At 42.9% G+C, this 25,894-nt stretch overlaps 1 protein-coding gene across 4 annotated transcripts; it reads left to right on the forward strand.

Moving 5' to 3' along the window:
* The first annotated feature begins 1,615 nt into the window (after positions 1–1,615).
* ARL14EPL (ADP ribosylation factor like GTPase 14 effector protein like) lies at positions 1,616–25,894 on the forward strand. Of its 4 annotated transcripts, XM_034655900.1 has the most exons (7): positions 1,616–1,944; positions 2,159–2,255; positions 3,982–4,189; positions 16,890–17,007; positions 17,191–17,308; positions 19,822–19,961; positions 23,424–25,894. In XM_034655900.1, exons 5-7 carry the CDS (start codon positions 17,213–17,215, stop codon positions 23,644–23,646), a joined length of 459 nt encoding a protein of 152 aa, XP_034511791.1. In that variant the 5' UTR covers positions 1,616–1,944; positions 2,159–2,255; positions 3,982–4,189; positions 16,890–17,007; positions 17,191–17,212; the 3' UTR covers positions 23,647–25,894. The 4 variants fall into 4 exon arrangements, with proteins under 4 accessions (XP_034511791.1, XP_034511793.1, XP_034511792.1 ...); XM_034655902.1 differs by lacking the exon at positions 3,982–4,189; XM_034655901.1 differs by lacking the exon at positions 2,159–2,255.

A 25,894-nucleotide genomic window follows, 5' to 3' on the forward strand; every position in this document is an offset into this window, starting at 1 on the left:
AAGGTTACTTTGTGAAAAAAGGCTATTTGTGTAGGTGTGTTTATGGAACCCAGTGTATGTAGGGGTGCGTGCATAACTAGTATGTGTTTTGAACACCTGGCTGACCTAGGCTAAACTGCACGTTAATTTTCTTTTCTTTTCCCCCTGGTAAAGAAATAGCCACACAGACAAGGCAGAGATGACCTCTCTCTCTTTACTTTCTCCTACGAACAATGCCAAGCTGCTCAAAGTGTTCTATTGTGATGACTTGCTGCGTCCTGGACCCTGGACAGATCAGAAAAGGAAAGGGGTACTTACTAAGCTTGCTGTTTGCATGAGTTTCTTCTTTTCTGCCCTCACAGTAGTGATCGTCCTATGATTTAGAGTGGCCTCTCCACCTTAACATCTCTTACTTGGGATCAACACAGCCTGAGAGTTTCATCAGTTCCTGTGAAGCCAGACAATCCTTAGTAATGCTAAGGGTCTGAAGCCTCCCTTACGAGATTGTCCTAAGAATGCCCCAGAGCAGAGAACAGGAATGGTTTCCTTCAGAAGGTGTTTCTGAGCCTTCCTAATGTGGCTTCAGTATTTATGAGCAAGACGAGAGTACTTATTTCTTCTGTATGGTTGATGGTCTCCCTCATCTCTCCCTGCCCCCACGCCAGACTTTACAGAAAATACACTCCTTTTATAAATAAGTGGAGAAGTTTGACCCTCCCGCCGGAGGTGGAGTGATGCAGTAGAGAAAGTTGTGGTCAGCAGGGAAACACCTGCCCAGCGAGGGCCCTCCACGAGCCATTTACTGAGTTGTGTGCTTCCTCTTACCCTCAAAATACCCTGTGAGGCAGTGTGTCCAATAGAAGCGATTTTAATGTTAGGAATTAAGAGAAGTCAAAAAGCAAAGGAACCCCAAGTTAGAGCACCAAAATCAGCTCTCCCCGTGGGGCTGGGGAATAAAGGACAAAGGTTGCAGTTACCGGAATGCAGAATTTGGGGCCAGGAGTATAATTTTCTGTTTCCTTAGAGTCCATCCAAGTGTCCTCAGTGCAAATCTCAGGGTCTCAGTCGTCCTCAATCAATGGCCAGACTCTCTCAGTCTGGACTTGGAAGGTTGTGAATTCAACTTGAGCTGAAATGCTGTGTCCCATAGAGCAGCTATGAGAATTAAGTGCTTCTTCTAGAAAAGCCTTTGCAGTTCTCCGGTTCTCTAAGACTCGAGCTGCTCATTTTCTTCCAATAAGCATCCAGTGCACACAGAAGGAGCCAGCCACCCCACGTCTTTGCAGTGACAGTGGCCTAACACAGCAGCCACTGGGTCCCTGAAGACACTTGCTTCCTTCAGTAGGGACCTCATTGTAATTAACCTGATTAATGGCGGTGTCAGCGCCGTGTCCAAGGCCACGGGCATGATCAGAATCCCACCTTGAGACTCTATTTCCTGGGAGTCTGCTGCCAACAGTCAGGGTTCTGTCAGGAGAACAGAAACCGGGCTCTGCTTTTTTTTCAACCGAGAGAATTTACTATTTTTAAAATTGGCATATAAGGAACTGAAAAGGTGAAAGTTAACAGTAAGAAAAGACCAAGAAAAAAAATTACTGCAAGAAATAGCTACCACTCCCCCGGGGCGGGGGGAATGAAAGGAAGAGGCAGGTGCTGCTCAGAGAAAGAGCCGGCAGAAGGGGGACCCAGACCTGGAGGAGGGGTCCCCGGCCAGCGGCTACTGGTCTTTTTAGGGGACACACCAGTCTGGGTCTAGGAGACCAGGGGAAATGTCCCGAGAACTGGAATCCAACAGCCACCATCAGGAGGAAGAGTCATTGCTGGGGCGATGCTGGTAGTGCGCAGAGGACCACTGGTCCCTACTGCAGTCTTCCCGTGACCCTCTGCGCCCCCTGCTGGCAGAGCTGGCGAAGTCCAGGTGTGGTTCGCAGAGTCAGGTCCTGACATCGCACCGCGGAAAACAAGGTGAGTCTGGAACTAACAGATGGAGGCGTAATACCCAACTCAGGTCGGTGGAATTGTTCAGATTTTAACACACAGCGGGGGGAGGGGGGGGAAGAGAGGGTAAGGGAGGCTTAAGGCCACAGCACTACCAGAGGCAGAAGCCAGAACTTAACACCCACTCTGTTTACTGCCAACTCGCATTTACTTTGGGATTTTCTTTTACCTTTTAATTTAGGACACAGTTAAGATACTATTATATGCCAACAAGCCTCATCTAAAAGCTTTTAATCCGCACGTACCTACTGTGGACCAGAACTATAATAGGGTGTCAGGTAAGCAGCTCTTGGAAAAACAGCAAAACTTCATGCAGGCATGACCATTCAAAACCAAAAAAAACCCCACTTCCGAAGAATGATTTGTGTAAGGAAGTTAAATGTGGACTTGTATTGAAAAGAAGCTTAAGGCAAATACATTTAAATATGTTGTTGCATCTACTTTGCAAACACTATTAACAGATTTTTAGAGAATGGTTCAAATTCTAAAATAACTAGCTTCATGCTGTCAAGTCATTATTTGCTTTGCCTTATGATGGCATTTAGAAATTATAGATTATAGAGGCGCTGCGCTGGCTCAGTCAGAAGAGCATGCGACTCTTGATCTTGGGGTCGTTAGTTCAAGCCCCATGTTGGGTGTAAGGATTACTTAAATAAAACTTTAAAGAAATTATAGATTATATAGGAAGTATAACCTAAGGATACTTTATTGATAGAAATAAACTTTACTGGTGTAGCTATAACTTACGAATATGCTCATATTACTCATGAAAGCTAGCTTAAGCAGAAATGCTCTCTTCCTATGGTTTTTCATAAACCAAGGTGCAGCCATAGAAAGGATTTAAGTGAAACCAAAGTTTAAAATATCAGAAATTTAATTTAATATGAATTCTAAAAGCAGATGTCAAATTTGTGCAAAATATTAGTGCTTAATTTGCTGATGCATTTTGAGTGTCCTTACTGAGATTTTCCCTTTAAAAACAATTAATGGTTTTTTTCTTTATATATATTTTCCTCATTTCTTTCTTCCTTTCTTCCTTCCTTTCTTTCCTTCCTCCCTTCCTTCCTTCCTTCTTTCTTTCTCTCTCTCTTTCTTTCTCTCTCTCTTTCTTTCTTTCCTTCCTTCCTTTTTTCTTTCTTTCTTTCTCTCTTTCTTTCTTTCTCTCTTTCTTTCTCTCTTTCTCTCTTTCTTTCTCTTTCTTTCTTTCTCTTTCTTTCTTTTTTCTCTTTCTTTCTCTCTCTCTCTCTTTCTCTCTTTCTTTCTCTCTCTCTTTCTTTCTCTCTCTCTTTCTTTTTCTTTCTTTCTTTCTTTCTTTCTTTCTTTCTTTCTTTCTTAGCTCCACACCCAGCACGGAGCCCAAGGCAGGACTCAAACTCACAACCCTGAGATCAAGACCTGAGCTGAGATCAAGAGTCAGACACATTTTTAAAAAGATTTTATTTGTTTATTTGAGCGAGAGAGTGTGCACACGCAGGAGTGGTGGGGGAGAGGGGGATGCAGACTCCCCGCTGAGCAGGGAGCCCAGTGCAGGGCTTGATCCCCAGGACCCTGGTATCATGACCTAAGCTGAAGGCAGATGCTTAATCGACTGAGCCACCCAGATGCTCCTATTTTAACCATTTCTAATTGGAAAAGTCTCCTCCTTGGAGCATTCTTTTTTCTGGCTGGTAACTTGCATTAGTGATTTTCTCTAGGGCTTCTTGGAAGTATTTATGGATTCTACAGCTGTTGATGAAGTATAACCAATCCTTGATTATGTCGGCCACCAACGGGGGTGTGGGTGGGGGATGGAGGGACTCAGACACGGAAGGAAGGAAGGCTCAGCATGGCTCTTGTCCCCAGACTCGATTTCATTAAGACAGCTCCAGTTTTGTTGGTTTCACATGTTGGGGTTGATTTAGAGAAAAATATAAAAACGATGTTTGAGAACTGAGGGACTACATGATCTCCAGAGGCCTTCCCAGGTGGGCATCACACTGACATCTCGCTTGTGCGTTCCTCAAGGATCTTCTACGCCCGTGGTCTTGGGCTGCAGATTCCGTATGTCCTGCCCTTCTCAGACGCCCCTCACTTACCTATGAAATGACTCACCTATGGCTGTAGAAGAGGTCAAATTATATTTAAGGGACTCGAAAATTCTAGAGCCAGTGTCCACTTGGACTGATCCTTGGTCCACAAGAAGCGTGCCCTCCGCGATGGCATTCTTGAAGCGGTAAGGATATTTTCATTCCGGATTGAGGTTTTGCGCCATCTGCTGGGCGTGTTTATTTTGCACATACTATAAGAACTGCGTTTATCCTTAGAGCTTTTAAAATATGGATTACTACTTTTAAAAATTGTAAAATATATGTTTATTCTAGGAAATGGGTTAGTGTAGGAAATAATAAAGGGTAAGGGAAAAATCCAGAGACACCTACTGTTTTAATGACATTTCTTTGTACACACACACACACACACACACACACACAAATCTGTTGTCTTTTGGTTTTGGCTTGTTTTTTTAAACACAAATCTGAGATCAATGCTACGTTGGTTTAGGCTGTGGCAGTGGTAAAAGGAGAGGACGCATTGCAGATCTAAGATTCATGGGGAGGGACAATTGGGTGATTCACTTTTCCTAAAGAAGGCAGGAATCTTAGGTTCCAATTTAATCAGGCAAGGTGGAATAGAGGCAGGGTTAGGGGAGTGGGTGAGATCCTGGAAGAGTGCCTCACATTGCTCAGAATCACAGGAAACAGATCCCCAAATTACTAATTCCAGCGGTAAGTGTAGCTGGCCGCTGAGACACATATTATAGAACAGGGAGGCCTTATAGATCCAGGAGGGGACAGACATGTGTATAGAACTAACTAGAAATATAAGCTTGGAAACACAGAAGCAGGGGTTCTTATCCTCACCGAGCAATGGGACTTCGAGAAAAATGTAAGTAAGTCCTGGAGGTGGGGCCATTCTTGGCATTTAGGAATGGCTAATGGAAGTCAGGTTGATGGAAGGTTGCAGTGACAGTGAACTGGGAAAGGAGACTTAGGTCACATCATAGAAATCCTGAAACACGTGCTGAGAATCACAAAGAATCACCAAGGTGTTAAAAGAGGAAAGTGACACAATGGGACCCATTTTAGGAGGATGTGACTATGGTCGTGCTTTGTGGAGATGTGAAGGACCGAAGGCAGAGGAAACAGGTTTGAGTCTGAAGCTGGCCTGGTAGATACAGGGGAGTGTGAAACAGAGATGGAAATTCATTATTCTGTGCACCTAGGAAACAGAGCGCAACCAGAAAACCACAATCCGAGAATAATTACTGCTAAACAAAGAAAATTTGGACCCATTTGTGAAAGACATCAGAGAATAAACATATGGCTCTGTGGCTCTTTAACAAAGCACAGACGTCCACATTGCCTAGAGCACCCTCAGGGAAACTGGAAACCCTTGGAATCACAGCCTCAGACAGGCTTCCTGGGCATCCTGTGGCCTGAACGGCACCGTGAAGTGACAGAGAAAATGGAACGCAATGGGGACATGAACAGACAAGCTACCTTGCAGCTGGATGTGGGGAAGTAGAGGCAGTCAGCCCTGCACGTATGAGCTTGATCGGTGACAGGACCAGGCACATTCCAAGCTTAATTGTAAGCCAGGAGCACATACAGAGCCTTCTGCCCAGAGCAGGGGATTGGTGGGAAAATTTCCATGTCAACATACCTCTCCCCATTCCACTCCCCCGGGTTCATCACCCCAGTCCCTCAGTCCCTCTTCCCATTATCTTTCATTAGATAGCTGTCTCATAAAGAAAGGCCACCATGCAAAGACTCCAGGTAATCAGAAAAGATCAGCATGGAATCTCCACAGAGGCATTGGGAGAAAAATAGCAAAAAACTGATAGAGAATACATGGGAGAAGAAATATACCACAAAGCGGAAGAAAATATGAACAAACTTCAACATGGAATAAAAAAATTCAGAAAACATTTCTTCTTTGAAACAAGAGATCAGATACGACTCAAAAAGAAATATGATAAAAAGAGAGAAGAAGATAAGAAATAAATTGAGCTGGCAGAGGTAGACCTAATGAGATTTATATCCACAAATGCTTATAGTAGGGGGAAAAAAAGGAATGAAAGCTAATGAGTTAATTATACATCTTAAGACAATCATAGAAAAATAGCACTAAACATACCCAAAATAGAAGGCATTCAAAAATATAAGAATGAAATGAAATGAATGAATGAATGAATGAAAAGAAGGAAGGAAGGGAGGGACAGACAGAAATTTAGAAAGAAAGAAATAGAGAGGGAGGGAGGGAAAGAGAGAGAGAGGAAGGAAGGAAGGAAGAAAAAAGAAAAAGTTTTTCCTCGACAGGATGAGAAATGTCTGAGAAGGCACAAATAGAACTGGGAATAAAAAGGGAGACAACTATAAAAACTTCCAACATAAAAGAAAGCATAATGGGGGCGCCTGGGTGGCACAGCGGTTAAGCATCTGCTTTCGGCTCAGGGCGTGATCCCGGGGTCCTGGGATCGAGCCCCACATCAGGCTCCTCTGCTGGGAGCCTGCTTCTTCCTCTCCCACTCCCCCTGCTTGTGTTCCCTCTCTCTCTGGCTGTCTCTATCTCTGTCAAATAAATAAATAAAATCTTAAAAAAAAAAAAAGAAAGCATAATGATGTTTTCCCATTTATGTCAACAACTTTGAAAAATTGGAAGAAATGGTTGAGCTTCTAGAAAAATGTGATTTACCAAAATTGTTTCCAGGAAAAAAGAAATGCCCTCTAGATTCTCATTTTGAAATGTGCTTTCTTAACCATCACTGTGTATCTTTCTTCCTGCCAACAAATGCATTTCCACCATATCATTTTAATGGCTACCTTGAATTACATAGTTTTGTTTGGTAATGACGTTGTTACATTTAAAAAAATATTTTAAAATTTATTTGAGAGAGAGAGAGAGTGCAAGCAGGGGGAGGAACAGAGAGGGAGGGAGGTGGAGAGGATCTCAAGCAGACTCCTCACTGAGCGCGAAGCCCGAAGGAGGTCTTGCCACAGGGCTTAATCTCACTACCCTGAGATCACGACCTGAGTCGAAAGCAAGAGTCAGTTGCTTAACCGACTGAGCCACCCAGGCACCCCCAAAGTTGTTAAATTTTTACTCTCCCAACCTAGCCACTCTATAACACAGCAATTAATACAAGATGCTAAATTTTTGCAAAGAGCTTTATCTTTCCTTAGAAGAAATTCCCCAGAGTAATTGCTGGGTCAAAGGTGTCTATTTTAAAGCTTTTTTTATGCACTATGTGTCCATAATTTTTTTAAAGCATGACAGAAAGGCATTTCTAGAAGAGAAAAGAACTGAGACAATTTGAGGTCCAGCAAATACAAAATGTGTCTGGAGAATGGAAAGGAGTCCATGAGGTAATACATGTACTATGACATTAGTAAATGAGATCCGCACAGCTATATTTACTTAATAGTTATACTCATAGCAATAGTAAATGTACAGTCATAGCAGGCAATATAATACTAATAATAGTAAAACAATTCAATCTTAAAAAAAAAACTGTTCACTTGCACATCGTATAAACGTATACCGATCTCTGTTCAGGTTAAACACTGTGTAAAATTATTTGAATAGTTTTCCAGAACAGAGCTGCTGGAGCTCTTGAAGCTACATACCTCTGCTTACTCTCGTCTCCTTTGCCTTATGCCGTCCTCCTGCCAACCCCTCCAGTTCAGTCATTGAGAAAGACCTTTATTAGAGTCTGTATAAATGTGCAGATGATACTCAGGGCACTTGTGGTTCAGTCTTATCATAACCTGGACAACCCCTCGACCTCCTACTAGACCCTTCTGAAAGAAGTAGGCTTCTATATTTAGCTCTTGCTGAGAGCAGCTCCATCCCCCTAGAATGCCCTTCCCACTCCCTCTCTACCTGGTTTTCCCTGTTCATTTTTCAAGATTAATTCCATTGCCACCTCTTCTCGGGAGCCCTCCCTGATACCTCCCTTCCCAGGGAAAGCCACCAGTCTCTCCACTGCCTCCCCTGGCCCCGGCAGTGCCCTGAGCAATTGCGATGCACCTGTAGCATTTATTTGATTACGTATCTTCTTCTAGACTTTCGAGCTCTCTACAGAGGAATCACGTCTTAATTGTGTTGTTACCGTTGCTGGCCGATAACAGGTATTTAATCAATGCCTGCTGCGTGCATGAGGGAAGAGTAGCGGTAATAGGTACCCCCCTCCCAGGGCACCTCCCGAGAGATGTCCCACTGCTCCTGGCTCCAGTTATCAGCTCCAGGCACTCACTGTCTTTTCAAGTCTATCTTTGCAAAAGGACAACTCATGACAGCTTCACAGTGTGACAGCATCTTAATCAAACACCAGCCACCATGAGCCTGCCGCGGTCGGTCGTACCCGGGAAATAGGAAGTATTCTCAAGTGGATTTTTTCATCAGTCGGTTAACAAACCCGTGAGAGCTTGCACAGTAGCTGTGGAGGAGGGTAACACATTTCGCCAGATAAAGCCGGAGCCTTTCCTACGGCAGCCCTTCCCTAGATGCTCACGACCCTCAGAGCCAGGGACTTCTTGATACTTTGTAAGCCACGCCCTATGTCATATGGAATTGATGGAAATTATTTGGCTACAAGTAACAAGTTGTCTCATGTCCTCATGTCCTACACTCCTGTAGTGCAGGTAGTATACTTCCTCACACGGAGGCTAAGTACTCTATTGTCCTCTGTTATGTTCGTTAAATAATAGAGTCTGTAAATCCCTCCATATCACTACATGGAGATCTCCCTCACTCTCTCCTCAGAGATGCACCGTATTCTATGCTTATGGTGCACATGGAAATACCATGGTTTCTTCAACCACTTGCCTCTGTATGGGCATTCCAATATTTCGCAATAATAAACGATACTACAATAAATAAGCTGATGAGCGGTGTTACTGATAAAGTACAGTGTATGTTCCAAATTAATATACAGCTAGCTACAAACTGATCAAATACGTTAATGCAACTCACAAACATAGAGATTTTTACTCTCCAGGAATTAGTAAGTGAACTGAGGCGTGTTTTAGTATGTGAATCCTTCATTTGAAAAAGCAGTCAATTTTTGGGACGCCTGGGTGGCTCAGTTGGTTAAGCAACTGCCTTTGGCTCAGGTCATGATCCTGGAGTCCCAGGATGGAGTCCACATTAGGCTTCCTGCTCAGTGGGGAGTCTGCTTCTCCATCTGACCCTACCCCCTCTCGGGAACTCTCTCTCTCTCTCTAATAAATAAATAAAATCTTTTAAAAAAATTAAAAAATGGAAAAGCAACCAATTTTAAATTACATTCAATTTATTCTCCAGAAAACCTAAGAACGTCTAAAGAGAAAGGCATAATATTTTCTTGGCAGAAGTCATGTTGAAATTGCAATAACGGAGTCCCTGGCCGGCTCAGTCTGTGGGGATGTAACTCTTGATCTCAGAGGTCATGAGTTTAAGCCCCATGCTGGGCGGGGAGCCTACTTAAAAAAATTGCAATAAATCCGGGAGTAGCAAATTCGTGAGGTATTTTTACCTTTAAAAAAATACTCCATCTTTTATGATTAAATTTTTATCTTTTTGGAGACATGATGTAAAGTTCTTCTGAAGATTTGCCAGTTGAACCATTAGTTTGAATAGCTAATAGATTTTGGGGGAGAAACTTGGAAATAATACAGGATGATTATTTTGTATGATTTATGTTCCTTCTTAAACTGAAGAAATAAGAGGAAGCAATAATTTTCAATCCTCTGGTTCACTGTTCTTTCTTAGCACTTTAATTTTTTTTTTTTTTTTGAAGTTTTCAGTTGGGACTATCGGGTGGTTGAAAATCCTTATTCTTTAAAGGACTTTCCTCCATCTGGTTTTTAGAGGATTCCTGTCCTTGCATTTGGCCCTTGATGTGTTTGGTCTTCCTGTGTTCAACTTGTGTGGTAAAATCAGGGAGGGGTCCCTTTTCCTGTCGGATGTGTAAGAACAAAGCCAAACGTGGGCCAAAGAATGTATATTTGTAAGGTGTGATTGTGAAAAAGCCTGGTGGGATTTTTAGCTGCTTTGAGGTGTTTCAGTCCTTAATTAGCAGGATGGGATTGGCAATCCTTAAGTGGGAAGATGGCAGATTTTTTATATGCAAAATTTCCTGTGCGATCTCAGAAATGCAGCCATTGTTTAATGGATATAAAGTTCAGATGAAATACACTTAATTCTGGCACCATCTCAAGGAACTGTATGTTATTGCGGATGGGTTGCAAGCTATTCTAACTGAAGATTTTGTTTCTTTTTCTTGCTCTTTGCAGCAAAAGTAATTAGGAGCGAAATGGTGGTTTCTACCCTCTAATCCACAAATGAACCGGGTGGGTGTGAACCTGCCAGTGCAGTGGTTTTAATGACGCAGGGCCCCGTATCTGAGCGCTCTCGGCAGAGGCCAGCGGTGACGGGGCTGTGACGTAGAGATTAATATGTATCTTAGGCACAACTTATATACACGATTTAGTTCTCTCTTGGGACGACACAGTTTTTTCCTAAATGGCTTTTAGCTTAAATATATATTTTTTAAAATTTCGATATGCAAAATTTACTGTGTAATCTAAAAAATACAGCAGTTGCTTAATGGATGTGGAGTTTAAATCAAAGATACTTAATCCTGGCTCAACCTTAAGGTTTTGTAGCATTGCCAGATGGGTTATAAGTGAAGATTTTGTTTCCTCTCCGTGTTCTTTTCAAGAACACTGTATATGTACTTTATATATGTATACCATATAAATAAGACTGTATAGATAATATATAATATATTACATAAAGATGATATAATATAAATAATAGATCATATATAGAAATTATATGATCTAAATTATGTATTATATATATTATATATAATATGTTATATATAAATTATATAAATAATATGTTATATAATAGTGTGAATAATATAAATAAATATGATAATATAGAAACATGTAATTTTACAGTGATAATGTATTACTCTAATTATAAATTATATAAGATAAATTATATAATAATACAATAATAACATAATCTATGTTCTCTATATACTGTGTGTGTGTGTGTATGTGTCTATGTGGGTGTGGGTGTGTTATTTACACTGAAATATAAATACAGCCAGGGGCCAATTGATGTTAATATCAGTTGAACATTCGAAGCCAACATATGAGACTCAAAAGTTCGAGATTCACTGCTTATTGTGGATGGAAGACAGGGAGCAGATAAATGATCAGTCCCTGATGTCATATGATTTTAGAATAAGCTCTCAGTGGAAGATAGAGTTGACATTGCTGACCATCCCCCCACCTCTCCTCCTCTCAGCCATTATTAAAAAAGCATTCAATTGTAGGAGCACCTTGGAGGCCTTGTGTCTTTCTCCCCAGAGGGCTCTATGGTTTCCCAGCAAAACAAAGGAAACAAGGAAGTACAGTTTCTCCTGTTTCCAGTATTTCTTCCTTCTTATTCATCCAGCAGAAAGGTACGTGCACTTTCTGTTTACCGCCGGCCACGGGGCTTGCCGGGGCAACTGTCCTTAGGAAGGAGTGACAGAGGTAGGAGATCAGTCCTTGCAAAGACGCTCCTTTTCTAAGGGAGCATTTGATTCCCTCCGAGCCTGGTAGAGAGAGATGAGGCTTAACAAGGCCAACAGATGTTGACTCTGGATATATATTGTCATGTTAATGTGTCGTAGTTAAGAGTGGAAGAGAATTGGGGTCCTTTTGTTGCAGCATGGACTGAAATAAAAATGGAAGCAAAGAAGTGAGCATGAGTGAACCTTTGGGGTCCTGAGAAAAGAACCTCCGCACTTAAAATGTGGGGTGAGTGGTTGGAAGTGCATATTTATCAGGACAATGCTGTGTCAGGGAAGGAAGAATTTCATCTGCCCTTCAAGATTCTTCTAGCTGGACTTAGAATCAGTTCGACAGCAGACAGATTAAGGGGAGAAAATAAAATGTAATAGTGTACGTACGTACAGGAAATGCACGCGGACATGGGAATTCCAAAGAGAGTGGGTCAACAGGACACTTACAGGAGCTAAGGAGAGGGGCTGGTGGTCTGAAGATACAAAGAGGAGGAAGACCTGGCAGGAAGGTGAGAGGAGATGTTTGGAAAACAAAGGGGTTGCCTGGTTATGTAACGTTTGTTTTCTTCGGTAAAAGGGAGTGTCTGTTGATAGCTCTCTTCCTGGTACGAACAGGCAGTTGAGGGGGAGATAAAGAGTTTTTCCGGAATCTGCTGGGTTTTCATTGTTTTTACCTCAAAATAATGTTCATGACCCAGTGGCCCATTTTGGGGTGGCCTGCCCTTGGCCCCTACAGCTGAAAATGGCCTAATCTTCTTATTTTTTTGTCAAGATTTTATTTATTTCTTGGACAGAGAGAGACACAGTGAGAAAGGGAACACCAGCAGGGGAGTGGGAGAGGGAGAAGCAGGCTTCCCACTGAGCAGGGAGCCCGATGTGGGGCTCGATGTGGGGCTCAACCCCAGGACCCTGGGATCATGACCTGAGCCGAAGGCAACCGCTTAACGACTGAGCCACACAGGCACCCCTGAAAATGGCCTAATCTTCTGATCTCCTTAAAGAGTCACCTTCCTTCTCTCTTTCCCAATGATGGGGCCAACTACATATGCAGGTTTCTGTTTTTTGTAATCTTTAAAATCGCAGGGAAGTGTGAAAGTGTATAGTTCAGGAGATCCAGATTATGGATAAAGTGTGAGGGGAGCGGCCCTCGTGGCTGTGGATCTGTTCAGTGAGCCAGATGGGCTTTGCAGGGCTTTTGGTCTCAGAGCGATGCCAGACTGCCACGTCCTGGCAGCAGCAAGAGCAGCTCTGTGGTCACATTGTCCTCTACCACTTAACCATCTCTGCTGAGCAGCCCTTCAAATTACCTTAAATATAGAATATTTGTCTTCACCTTTTTTTTTTTTTTTTTTTTTTTTTTTTGCTTTAGAGAGAGAGAGATAGAGAACAGGGGAGGGACGGAGGGAGAGGGAGAGAATCTCAAGCAGATTTCCTGCCCCGCGTGGAGCCCAACTTGGGGCTCGATCTCATGACCCTGAAATCATGACCTGAGCCAAAATCAAGAGTTGGACACTTCACCGACTGAGCCACCCAGGCGCCCCTGTTTTCACATTATTTTATACTGAGCCACAGAAGGGTGTGTGTGTGTGTGTGTGTGTGTGTGTGTGTGTGTGTGTAGGGAAACACAGCATAGGATACAGACTTATATTTTGTAAATAGAGTCGTTGCTTCAGCATTTACATTGTTTATCTAAGAACACTCCCAAAGTCTTGGATACAAATTACTATTCATTCTTAAGGATAAATGGCACCCAGAGATTTTGTTGGAGGTTATTGTGCAGTTTTGTGGCTTTGAAAACAGCTGACTGAGCTGGGAGGGAGCAGCAGGGGAATGGCCTAATTGATCACCAGCACCGCCACCGCCACCGTTTCTCTCTCCCACCCGCGTCCCTGGTGGGATCTGTCTCACCCATCAATTACCTCAGTGACTTGTCGTTTTCAGCAAGTAGAGGAAACCAAGGCTGGAGACAGAATGAGATTAAAACGGCGTGAATCTGTTCTGTGATTCACAGTTTTTAATGAAACCCTTCCGACTAAGTCACTACTGTGCTATGCATTTGAATGTTCTCCGTGGATGTCTCCGTGTGACTCTTTTCTAAGTATTTTCTGAGGAGCGTCTTACAGGTAGTGTCTCAGAGTAAATGGCTTTATCAGCTCCTGAGTAAAAGCAGAGGCCACCTTTGGGGCTAGAGTTAAATGGAAGGTTTTCCTTGCTTTGATAAGCTACGAGTGTCCTTATGCAAGATATACTCAGCCCTCAAAAAGTCAACCATATGGTGCTGGGGGCATCTTAAGCATGGGTGTGAGTGATTCAGACATGAGGGTAGGCCACGCTGCCGCCGTCCTGTGCTTGAAGACGGGCCTCTTCTACAGCCAGAACCTGTGGTTTCTTGTCTCCATGGTCAGTGGAAGTGGGGGCCGTGGGTCGTCCCCACATCTTTGCAAAGGGTTCTTAATCTTACTTTTGTGTCCTGGACCCCTTTGGTCAACTGTTAGATCTATGGACAATTTCTCAGAATATTTTTTCACTTGTTTACAATGATGTTTTTATTTTTTAATTATTTTTTTTAAGATTTTATTTATTTGAGAGAGAGAGACACCAGGAGTATGGGGGAGGGGCAGAGGGAGAGAGAGAGAGAGAGGGAGAGAGAGAGAGAGAGAGAGAGAGAGAAGCAGACTCCCCACTGAGCAGGGAGCCCAACACAGGGCTTGATTCCAAGACCCCAAGATCACTTAAATAAAAGCCACTCAGGCAGAGGATTTTTATAAGATGTTCATTTCTCCCCTTGCAGTTACATGGATACTATTCTAGGAAAAAATCTTGATTGCAAAGACAGTCATAAGGTCATATTTCTTTCCATGAAGAGGAAAATGTATTACATGAAAATGGTAGAGGGTTTAGGATCCCTTTGAGGGGGAATTTTCTCGAGGAAGCACTGAAGAGAGCCCGAGGGAAGAAAAGGCCTTCAAGGACTAGAGAGGTCAGGGGAAGTTTCTGGAGGCTTCTTGGAGCTGAGACCAAGGTTCAAAGGTGAAATGCTGAGTTAGGCAGGAGATGGAAGGCGTGTTTGTTAATGTCAGTGGTGAGGTCAGGTAGGCTTGGCCCAAGGGGGGGTGTGCAGGGAGCTGAGCCTGGGCAGGTGGGTTGCGGGTAGTGGTGAGGGACCTTCTCTGCTATGTTGAGCTTATGGGATATTATTGGTAGGGGGGAGTCATGGAAGTCTTTTAATAGGAATGAGATAAAGAAATATCTGATTTAGGAATATTAACACAACCATAATGATTTGGATGAATTGAGGGTGGGAAGAAAATACAGACATAGTTTTAGGATCAGATGGCAAGACTGGATGGAGAAAATTCTACCTACTTCCCTATCCTATCTTTTCCCATTGTTGCTTAAGGAGAGAATTCACCTGAAAGGCTCATTAGTTATACAGATTACCGAGATTCTCCTCTGCACATTATAACCCCAGTAGGCCTGGAATTTGACAGGGTAACTAGGACCTAGGGGTGCAAGAGCACTGACTCCAGGGGTCCCAAACAGACCAGTTTCGGCCACTCTCCACTGACAAAGTCCAAAGGCAGAGAGACGGGTCATGGTCCAACGAGAAAGGAATTTATTTCAGTGAGGCCAACACTGGGAAAACAGCGGATGAACATCTCAAAGCCCATCTCCAAAGTGCTAGAAATACTTCTAGGTTTATACAAGGAAAACGTGGGACAAAGGTCGGCAGGTAAGTGCAGGTGGGCAGTAGAGGTCAGGGGTATCATTGTCTTGGGGTCTTGCTGGCTCAGGGCAGTCCTGAGGACTCACTGGGGTAGTTTGGTTCCCATCTGGGGATGCCTTGCCTCCAGGGTCTTTCACCTGAGTTAAGAGTTAAGCTGGAAACAAGAACTTAATTAGGAAGTCAGACGGAGGTCACACTGGAGATAGTTTGAAGTCCCCATTCAACAGGGAATTTCTAATTCTTCACACAGCTCCCTGTGATTTTGTCTTTAGACTAATTGGAAAATACTCCCCAAGAACGTTTGGCTGATCAGATGTGAAATGGCATGGGGGGTTGTCAAAGTAACAATTGCATGGGACAAAGTTAAACAAGGAAAAGAAGATTCTATTCAAGGCTGTGGCGATGGGGTGGGGGGAACGGGAACTCAGTGTGAACTCAGCATGAAACAAAAGGCAGAAAGAAAAAGGGGGGGGAGGACTTGGGGGAGGTGATCCATGGAATATGTCAAGCACATGGAGTTATTCCCGAGTTTGCAAATGTCTTTCTCTGTGATTAAGCCACCTGTGTGTGCTAATTGGCACCCACCAATTAGCAAAGTTAGGCTTCTACCTTTCCCACAGAGACTGGCAAAGGCAGGCGCCATCTTTCTGGCTGATTACATTTCAAAGGGACGCCTCCTGCCTCCTAATCTTTGAGGAAGACATTCCTGGGTTGTAAACCTGGCAAGAGGCTCTGAGATTTACATCTCAATGGGAAGGAGAAAGAAATTACAAGGGTGAGTTTTCTCAAGTAAAACTCGAAGGAAAAGGAGGTCAGGGCCAAGAGTCAGGAAGAGAAGCCTGGTCTGGGCTTCTGCGCTGACAGGAACGTCAAGGTGGTCTTCGACAAGGGTAAGTAGTGCTAATACTTCCACCCTGTCTGGTGGGTGGATTCCGCCCAACGGAGAATGAGAAGCAAAATCAACGTTAGGGATGCTGGGAAAGAAAAATCAATTTCTTAACCTAATACTGGGAGCTGGAGGGTGGGCGGTCAATGTCTAGTGACCCAGACCTGGGAGTATAGAGATGGAACGTCCAACTGGCAGGCAGGTGGGGGGCCATATGACCCAGGCCCCCTTGGTAAATCATAACTCAGCCTCCTTTGGTAGAAACAGCGCCCGGAGGAATGGCTCCAGCCTCGGATGTGGGAGAAGAAAATCAGAGGGCTGTGGAGGCCTCCTTGGGAGCTTGGTCCTTTCGGAGAGAGCATTGCAGAGCGGCCTGGGCTGTGCATTCCCGATTAGCCTCTCGTGTTGGCTGCACCTGAGTCACACGCACATCATGGTGTCCCGTGTATACAACCAAGTATTTCACAGTAAATTATAGGCATGTCAGCAGCTGGGTTTTATGGAAAGCTGATGCCTTCCCTTTAGCCCCAATCGTACTAGAAATTTGTCAGAAAACGTGAGGGAGGAGGTCAGGGATTTTAGAGGCATCCTGGGGAACTCTCTCTGCAAAGAGGTGACACCGAATCCATGTGAGTGGATAAGATTTTCATGGTGTTACTGGGAATGTAGGACATCAATGTGTCTTCCTTCTTTTCAAGGGACTGAGTGTGGGTGGGGAGAATGGAGGTCTAAGAATTCACATGCCTCTTAAAGAGAAGTGGATGGTCCCCGTGTTGCCTGTTCCAGAGAGGTCTGCGATGCTAAGAACTGTATAAGGTACGTTTGATTTGCTCATGGGACACCCAGAAGAGAAGAGTGGCAGTCAAGTGTCTGGGAACAGATGGCTTTTGCAGGCAACCTGGCTTTGCAAGAAAGCAAGCTGTGGGGCAAGAGCCAGAAAGTCACGGGATTAAGTTACTGTGGTTGTATGATATTAACGTGTCCTACTTTTTTCCCCAGTTACTTTTTTCAGTGATCAGAAATGAATGAAAAATCAGACAAAAACAGTTCTGCTCACGAGGGACACACAGGGCAAAGTTCTCCTGAGAAAAACTGTCAGATTGGACAGAAGCAACTGGTATGGCAAACGGTTATTAGGGTTTCATGGTATTTGGAAGGGTCTCGACTTGGGGATCTCTGAGGTGAGCCTAGACTTGGGTGGACGCTGGGTCTGGTCGGGATTTCACAGGAAGGTTCTCTGCTCCTTTATGCTGATGGGGCTTCCCCCTCCCCTTTTCACTCTGCTCCCTGCGGGGCTGGTCTCACTTCACATATCCTCTCTCTTGTCACTCACCTCCCTTGATTTATAGCCCAGTGTTCTGGGCATTAAAATCCTGCCCTTGGAGAAGAATATTTGTGGAGAATATAGTCCAGTGTTTTTATTTTTTTATTTTATTTTTTTAAAGATTTTATTTATTTATTTGACAGAGATAGAGACAGCCAGCGAGAGAGGGAACACAAGCAGGGGGAGTGGGAGAGGAAGAAGCAGGCTCATAGCAGAGGAGCCTGATGTGGGGCTCAATCCCACAACTCTGGGATCACGCCCTGAGCCGAAGGCAGACGCTTAACCACTGTGCCACCCAGGTGCCCCCAGTGTTTTTATTTTTAAGAAACCCTGGTGGTTCCCCCCCACACACCATTATGTGCTGGGCATGATTCTATTTTTTTTTAAGATTTTATTTATTTATTTATTTGAGAGAGAGAGAAAATATGAGTGGGGGAGGGGCAGAAGAAGAAGCAGACTATTCACTGAGCAGGGAGCCCGATGCGGGGCTCGATCCCAGGACACTGAGATCATGACCTGAGCCAAAGGCAGATGCTCAACCGACTGAGCCCCCCAGGCGCCCCATGATTCTAAAACCTTGTATATATTAATTCACCAAATCCTTTTCACAAGATAATCCTGTTACCCCATTTTGCAAAAAAGGAGACACTGAGGCTCAGAGAAGTAGGAGCTTGCTCAAGGCAGGCCACTAGCAAGCAGCAGAGCCAAGATTTGAACACAGAGAGGCTTACCCTTGTGTCTCTGTTCCTAAACTTTTTCCATGGAACTGGGAGTGGTAATAGATGGTAAGAAGTTCTATTTTTTTCACAGCCATACCTAAATACAGAATTGTTTCATAAGGTTAAGTTTGTAAAACACAAAACCATACACACACACCAAGATGAAAATTTAAAGAAATTTATTTGTATTATTTTAGACAGTAGGGACTACTATTAAGCTAAATAAACTACAGATAAGGCTGAGATTCTGTTACTAATTTGTTGCATTGAAATTCACGCTTGGAAAGTTTCCCTTTTGTTTCCAGGTAAAGTATTTCATCTGTATGTCAGCCTGTGTGTTTGGGGGCCATTCAGATTATATTCTTCTAAAATCTTTCAGAAGAACATTCCCTTCCCTCATGGTGTATGTGCTACTTTTTTGAAATAAGGTCTCGGGATTTTCCTGAAGCGTCTTTGTTGCGCATCTTCTCCATTAGGCTCCGTTTCTTTTCCAGTTGTCAACGTCTCCAGACTGAGCCTTTTGAGACTTTCTAGTAATACTCTAGAAAGCCATTCTAGGAAAATTTTTCTTTTTCAAACCTGGCTGTTACTGAGAGTGGATCTTTCAGGTGGCTGCAAAGCCCTGATGGGGTCCACACACCCAAGGTCATGATTGTCCTGAACCATATCCCGGAACACTGAAGGCAAGGGGAGGGGGCTCTGTGCAGCTTGGGTCCTCACTGTGGTTTGGGACATTTCAGACACTGCGCCTAAGTTTCTCCAGCCAACAAATGCAGAAGGGTTTTACTCCCTTGTTCCTGTCCTCCGTAAATGCTAATTTGGACTTCATCCCCATCAGATTTGAGAAGCCAACTGATATTTTGCAAGTACAAAAGGAATTCTGTTTCTGCTTGGTTGTTTATATATTATATATTTATATATAATATTTGTATTATGTATTATATATTTATATATTATATGTATTTTATATATTTGTATTTATAAGTATAAATATATATTTGTATTTATTTATTTTAAAGTAGGCTCCATGCCCAGTGTGGAGCCCAACATGGGGCTTGAACTCACAACCCCGAGATCAAAACCCAAGCTGAGGGCACCTGGGTGGCAGTCAGTTAGGCATCCAGCTCTTAATTTTGGCTCAGGTCATGATCTCGGTGGTGAGAATGAGCCCTTCATGGGGTTCGGCACTTAGCGGGAATTGTGCTTAAGACTCTCCTCTCCCCCTCCCTCTGCCCCTCCCCTGCCTCTAAAATAAATAAATAAATCTTAAAAACAAAACAAAACAAAACAAAAAGACCCAAGCTGAGATCAAGAGTCAGAGGCTCAACAGACTGAGCCACCCAGGTGCCCCTATATTTGTATTTATTATATGAGTTTTATACTATGGATTTCTTTATTCAGAATAACATAACTTGAGGAAATCGACAACATCTTTTGAAACTTAATCAAATTAAGCTGTTTATTCCTTTAGGTAAAACATCTGTACTTTCATGACATTATGGCAAAAGTTACAGAAAGTTTATTTTGCTACAACATATAACAAAATGATCCAGTTCTTATGCCGAATACATGTTATTTGTTCCAAAGCAACAGATAGAGCGGCAGTTAAAATGCTTGGCGTTTCAAAACCCTGGACCACAGGTAGCTGACTTTAATCCCGAAACCAGGCAGCAGAAAAAGAAAGCTCGGATGTCAAAGATGAATGAGTATTTTTCTGTAAAATACAAGTAAGATCATGATTTATTATATTTGATTTGTGGGATTGTAACATGCGTGAGTTCTCTGTGACAAAGGGAAGGTTGCCTCTTTTTTATGTTTTAAAAATATCTTTTCTAAAGTACGGTGTTGCCCAATGTGTTTGCAAGTTAGCAACCTCAAGAAATAGACAATAATCCCAAACTAGGAATCAATTTTTTTAATGCTTCAGAAGGTTTGAGATGCTTAGAGTAATAGCTTCAATAAGAAAGATGACTAAAAGTAAGATGTAGCATTAGAAGGAGAAATAGTATAACTGTGGGAATGAATTCAGGTATCAAATGTGCACAGAGATAGCATAAGTCAATGATAGCTGATAAAGGAAAGATGTTAGGGTTTGGAGCCAATGGCCAAGAAAGATATATCATAAGTGCAATGATAGCTGATGTAGGAAAGATGTTGGGGTTCAGAGCTGACGGCCAAGAAGGAATTCCTGAGACATCTTTGGTGTAAAAAGGTGATTTTATTAAAACACCGGAATAGGACCTGTGGGCAGAAGGAGCTGCAGTGGGGTTACGAGGAGTGGTCCATTATATACTTTCAAGTTGGAAGGAGGCTGGGGAGAGTGTAAGTCTCTAAGGAATTTTGGAAGCAAGGTATCTAGGACCTTGAGGGGCTAGCTATTGCTGGGAAAAGGTCATTTATTACTGTCTAATAAAACCTGAGTCACGAGACCCTTCAGATGTATATCAGTGCATCAAATGCTTGGGGGATGATTGCCAACATGTATCTTGGGGGGTTTAGAGATAAAGGAAATTTCTAAAGGAATTTTTATATGTTAAAGTAGACTTATAGGACCCTGGGGGTTGGGCTAAGATTGCGTTTTGCCCTTAGCAAAGTATCAACATCGAGGCAGCTGAGTCCCTAGGGGAATGTCACCCTGCCTGTTTCAAGGACTTGTGAATGGGCTGCAGGGAGTAAGGAAATTTAATAATTTTTCTTTTGCCTTTGTTTCTCACATCAATTGCTAGCACATCACAAGTATAAGCAAACCATAAAGGAGGAGGATGATGAATTTGACTACATTCAAATTAAGGATTTATGCCCATTAAGAGACATCTTAAAAATAATGAAAGACAAACCACAAGATGGGAGAAGCTATTTATAATTTGAAAGATCAGTATCCAAAATACATACAAGTCCATAAGAAAAGATAAACATGCAAAGGGAAAAACGGACCGATCAATGAATAGGCGTTTCGTAGAAGAAAAGGCTAATAGATATTCAGGGTACAGAATCTCGTCAGTACAGTATGGGGCAGCGCCCCACTCCCCAGAGAGGCAGCATTTAGTCTAATGATATCAATGTTGATGAAGCTACTGGATACGAATTGAGTGTAATATGGTATAATTTAAAACTATTTAAACTATAATTAAATATTTAAACTATATTAAACCAAATATAATTAAATATTTAAACTATTATATTTAAGCTATAATTAAAAACTAAAAACAACTTGGCATTACCTATATACCTTATGACCTAACATCTCCCCTCCTGGATATATATCCTGGAAAAACTCTTAACAGAGGTACAACGGGAGACACGTTCAAAAGTCTCTTAGCATTGCTATAATAGTAAAGAAAATAAGACAGTCATAGTCAAAATGCCCCTCCACAATGGCAAAGATGAGAAACTTGTATATTCTGACAGTGGAATGCATATAGAATTGAAAATATTTGAGTACAGCTAGGTGTACGATTCATCATGGATGAATTGTAAATCACCGAGTAGGGAAATGTACTGTGTTTGGGATTTCACACACGTGTAACTAAGACGGAGATGATTTTTGTATGCCCAGCATGGGGCTTGAACTCACGACTCCAAGCCCCAAGACCCTGAGATCAAGAGTTGCATGCTCTACCGACTGAGCCAGCCAGGAACCCCAAGGAGATGATTTTTATAATAGCAAGCTGGGGTTCCTCTTGGAAGGCGGGGTTGAGGGATGCGGTGTGCGGGGCATGAAAAGGACCTCGGTGTTGTTAATACCTTTTATCACGTTGGGCACTGGAAATGTGGACGTTTGCTTTACTCTTCTTCTTTGTCTGTGCATGTATGTTTAGCACACTTTTATGTGTATGATAATTCAGAATTTTATGAAAGATAGCATCAGGTACCAGGAAACTAAAATTTGCCTCTTGGTGTCTGAGTTAAGGGGAGGGAATATTTGGGTTAAGGCAATGGAACAAGGATAAGATCCGGTATGGGCAATCTGGTGGCTTCAAGACCATCCACTCTCATGATTTCCATCATGGATTTTAAGTCTCCTTGTCTGCTGCCACCTGCATTTTCTGGTGGGTGTGGGGGGGAGTGGGGAGCCCTCCTTCCACGGATGTAAATCCCTATTGGAAGGTATTCCTGCCCAAGTGAGAAAATCAGACAGCAAGTTTCCGTAGTGATGCTCAGCCTTCCCAGCTTTGTTAGGAGAGGGAAGAAGAAGGAACAGCATTACTTACGCTGAACAGGAAGGAGAGAAGCTGTTACACCCGTTTCAAGACAAAAGGTGGAGAAGTTCATAATCTCACCACACCAGCTGAAGGCCAAACTTTTTTTTTTTTTTTTTTTACCTCCACTCATTAATAATGGACATAAGCTGTCAAGGGACACTTTGGTCCTCCCCAGGCTTTCAAGCAGCTCAGTTCTGAAAGGATTATTTCAAAAGGGCCTGGTTTCGAGAATTCTCGTGAAAGCTTCTGTCTGCAGGACACATTGTAGGGGCTGACAGAGAAAGTGTGGGGACTCAAGTGGGGTGTAGTCTCTGGTGCACTCCTCTGGCATAGAACTTCCCGCCTGTACTCAGAGCTTCCAAGAGAGCCCGCCATCTTGGTCACCTGCCTTCTCTCTCCACACTGGGTGACAAACAGAATCAAAAAGGAGCAGAAGCATGGCACCTGGAGACTGTGACCAAAGGAGTTGTGTGTGTGTGTGTGTGTATGGGTGTGGGTGTGTATGTGTGTTTCTCCGTTAATGATGATGGTCTGGTCATGGACAGTTCTATTTATCTCGAGTCATTAAAAACCATAATTGAATTCACTAGAGTGCTTTTTTATAGAAAGAAGAAAGAGTGTAATTTATCAGGGAAGATTCCATCAAGAATGATTATATTTTTAAAGAAAAATGGGGGGGGGCATTTGTAGGAAGAAGCTTTTATTCAGCTATTCTTTCTAATCTGTTTTGGTGGACTATCACGTTCCCTAGCATGCCGGGAAAGCGAAGCGTCCTATCATTGACTAGCCTGGCTATGTTGGAAATCGGGGGGCACATGGGCTGAATTTCCTGGGACACCACTGCCATCGACTATTGGGAAGCATGGCTGGGTCATCCTCAGGGTGCTGGTTCCTCGGAATAAAGGGACCGGATTTGGGGAGGTGGCGGCAGAGAGGGGTCATTCTCCCTGCTGGGGAAACTGGTACTGTCTTCCGTTCTCCCGGCAGAGTTAGGAAGAAGTACGACAAGAGTGGCAGGCTGATCTGTAATGACGCTGATCTGTGTGACTGCCTGGAGAAAAACTGTCTGGGCTGCTTCTACCCTTGCCCCAAGTGCAACTCCAACAAGTGTGGCCCCGAGTGCCGCTGCAACCGACGCTGGGTCTATGATGCCATTGTCACCGAATCCGGGGAGGTCGTCAGCTCGCTGCCCTATTCCGTGCCTGACTAGGAGTTGTTGCACGTGAGCCGGTTTGGTTTTCCTTAACTGCTAAGCCAACCTTGTTCTCCTGGTTGGATTTTAGGGCGTGGGGAGGCTGTTGGGAAAGCATACAGAAGACTCGTGTTCTCTGAAGCTATAGAACAATGTAGCATGGGCAGTCACTCTGTCACCTTCTTCCTGTGTCTTCCCGAATGCCTTCACCTTGTCCCCAGAGAATGACAGTGCACGATCTCAGCATCACCCCCGGGCACACCTCCATCTCCGCTCTCACTGAAAAATCTCTTGCTTCTTTTACTGCCTGAGACCCTGTGGTTTCAAGATTTTCAGAATTCTGCAGCTGGGAGCTTTTCTTATGTAGAACATAAAATTATCAACTTATAAGACCTAATGACCCTTACACCAGGTCCAAGTCAGAATTGCTCTTTGAATGAAGAATACCCCCACGCCTTGTGATTTTGCACTGTATACGCATTGCCTTATTTTTTTTTTCACGTTTTGATAACATTCCGATTAAATTCGGTCACACTTGGCAATATTTTTATGAAAAATTTGTATTTTACTTGTCAAATTGAGAAATTAGGACTTGAATGTCCTAAGAGCTAGTGGCTTCCTTTTTTTTTTTTTTTTCAATCTCAGGATCAGTATTTTCAGATTCTTTTTCAAAAGAGGGAAACAAGTTATTATATAAGAGTGTATTGTTGTATGTTAGCTCAGGGAGGGTGTTGATATGCAGTTGACTAGACACATGATGTGATTTTTTTTTCAATACTGTTACATAGTAGGAAGTATACAGAAATGTGAACTAAGCCTTCTTTGGATTTGCTTTATATATATATATATTTTATTTTTAAGCAATCTCTGGACCCATTGTGGGGCTCGAACCCACAACCCTGAAATCAGGATTTGCACGCTCCACTGACTAAGCCAGGCGCTCCTCTTTTTTAGTTTCAAAAGCATTTATTTCTGCACAATCCACAGGTGTCAGGGACGGTTCCTAATAATTCTCGACTTGTTACTTGACCATATGTTTTGGGACTAAAGAAACAAAAATCCTAAAAGCCCTCCTATGACTACAGTTTTCCTGTATGTGAAGCAGGAGTGCATACTCTGTTTTCCACACTTTCCTGGGTTTTCCAGATTCAACTCCCTTTTACTGAGCCTCTACTGACTTTTGTGAGCCAAACAGTGATGCTAAGTGCATCCAGTTCATTACCTTGAACCCTCCCATCCTGTGAAGAAGGCATGAGATCAAGTTACCCAAGTCTGATCCTTTGAAATGCTTACCAGTGGCGTGACAGTCAAAAGGGGTGGCTCCTTTTTTTGGTTTATATTTTGTTTGGGTTTGAGAATAACTATTGTTTTGTACATGCCTGACCAAATGAATTGTTTTATTACTTATTTATTTTTAGAATCATATCATTTTTACACTTGAAAAGGGATCTTGCCTGTTGTCTAGCTAGTGAATTAGTCAACAAATAATATTGGCGGGGGGGAGTCTTAGGGGCCAGGCACCAGGCTAGGCCCAGGGGATCCTGCTGTGAGCATAGCTGAGCTGGTTCCTGTCTTCAAGGGGATTGTAGACTAAGACCCTTCTTGTTTTATTTTCACAACTGAGGATTTAGCCCCATTGAGATAAAGTGACTCAATTAAGGACACACGGAAAAGCCTTAGTATTTTGAACCCCATGACTAGGTCAGTGTTCTTTCCCTGACAAGTATTTCCCAAATTTGCCTGATTGATTGCGAAGTTTCTTCAACTGCTTTCAATAATATGCATTCCTGAGCCCCATCACAAACTTCGGGAATCAGAACTTCTAGGGATGAGGCCTGGAAAGCCTCACTTGTCATCCAATACTCTGGGTCAGTCTCATGATCAGATAAGTTGGAGAAATATTCCCTTGTCACTACCTGTCCTATTTTCATATTAAAAAAAATAATAATCTTAGGCAAATTAACCTTCACGTATCTTTCCCTTTTGTCTCTTCTCATCTTTTAGTCTTAAACATTACATGAGATCATCTGATTTAAAATGGACTGGTTTAAAAAGTGTGTAGCAAAACATAAAGTTAAAAAAATTGCATGATTATGAAGCAGACACCTCATACTGCTTTTACGGAACCCTGGCAAAACATTTGATGGAGTGCTTTTTTAGAAGTCACCTTATTTCATCTGGACCTAATGCCAATTCTATGCATTTTTAAAAAGCCTTCCGCACTAAATGATCAGTGCACAAATAAATTTATGTGAATTATTGGAAA

The sequence above is a fragment of the Ailuropoda melanoleuca genome, chromosome 3 (assembly GCF_002007445.2).
Source record: "Ailuropoda melanoleuca isolate Jingjing chromosome 3, ASM200744v2, whole genome shotgun sequence".
Lineage (NCBI taxonomy): Eukaryota > Metazoa > Chordata > Mammalia > Carnivora > Ursidae > Ailuropoda > Ailuropoda melanoleuca.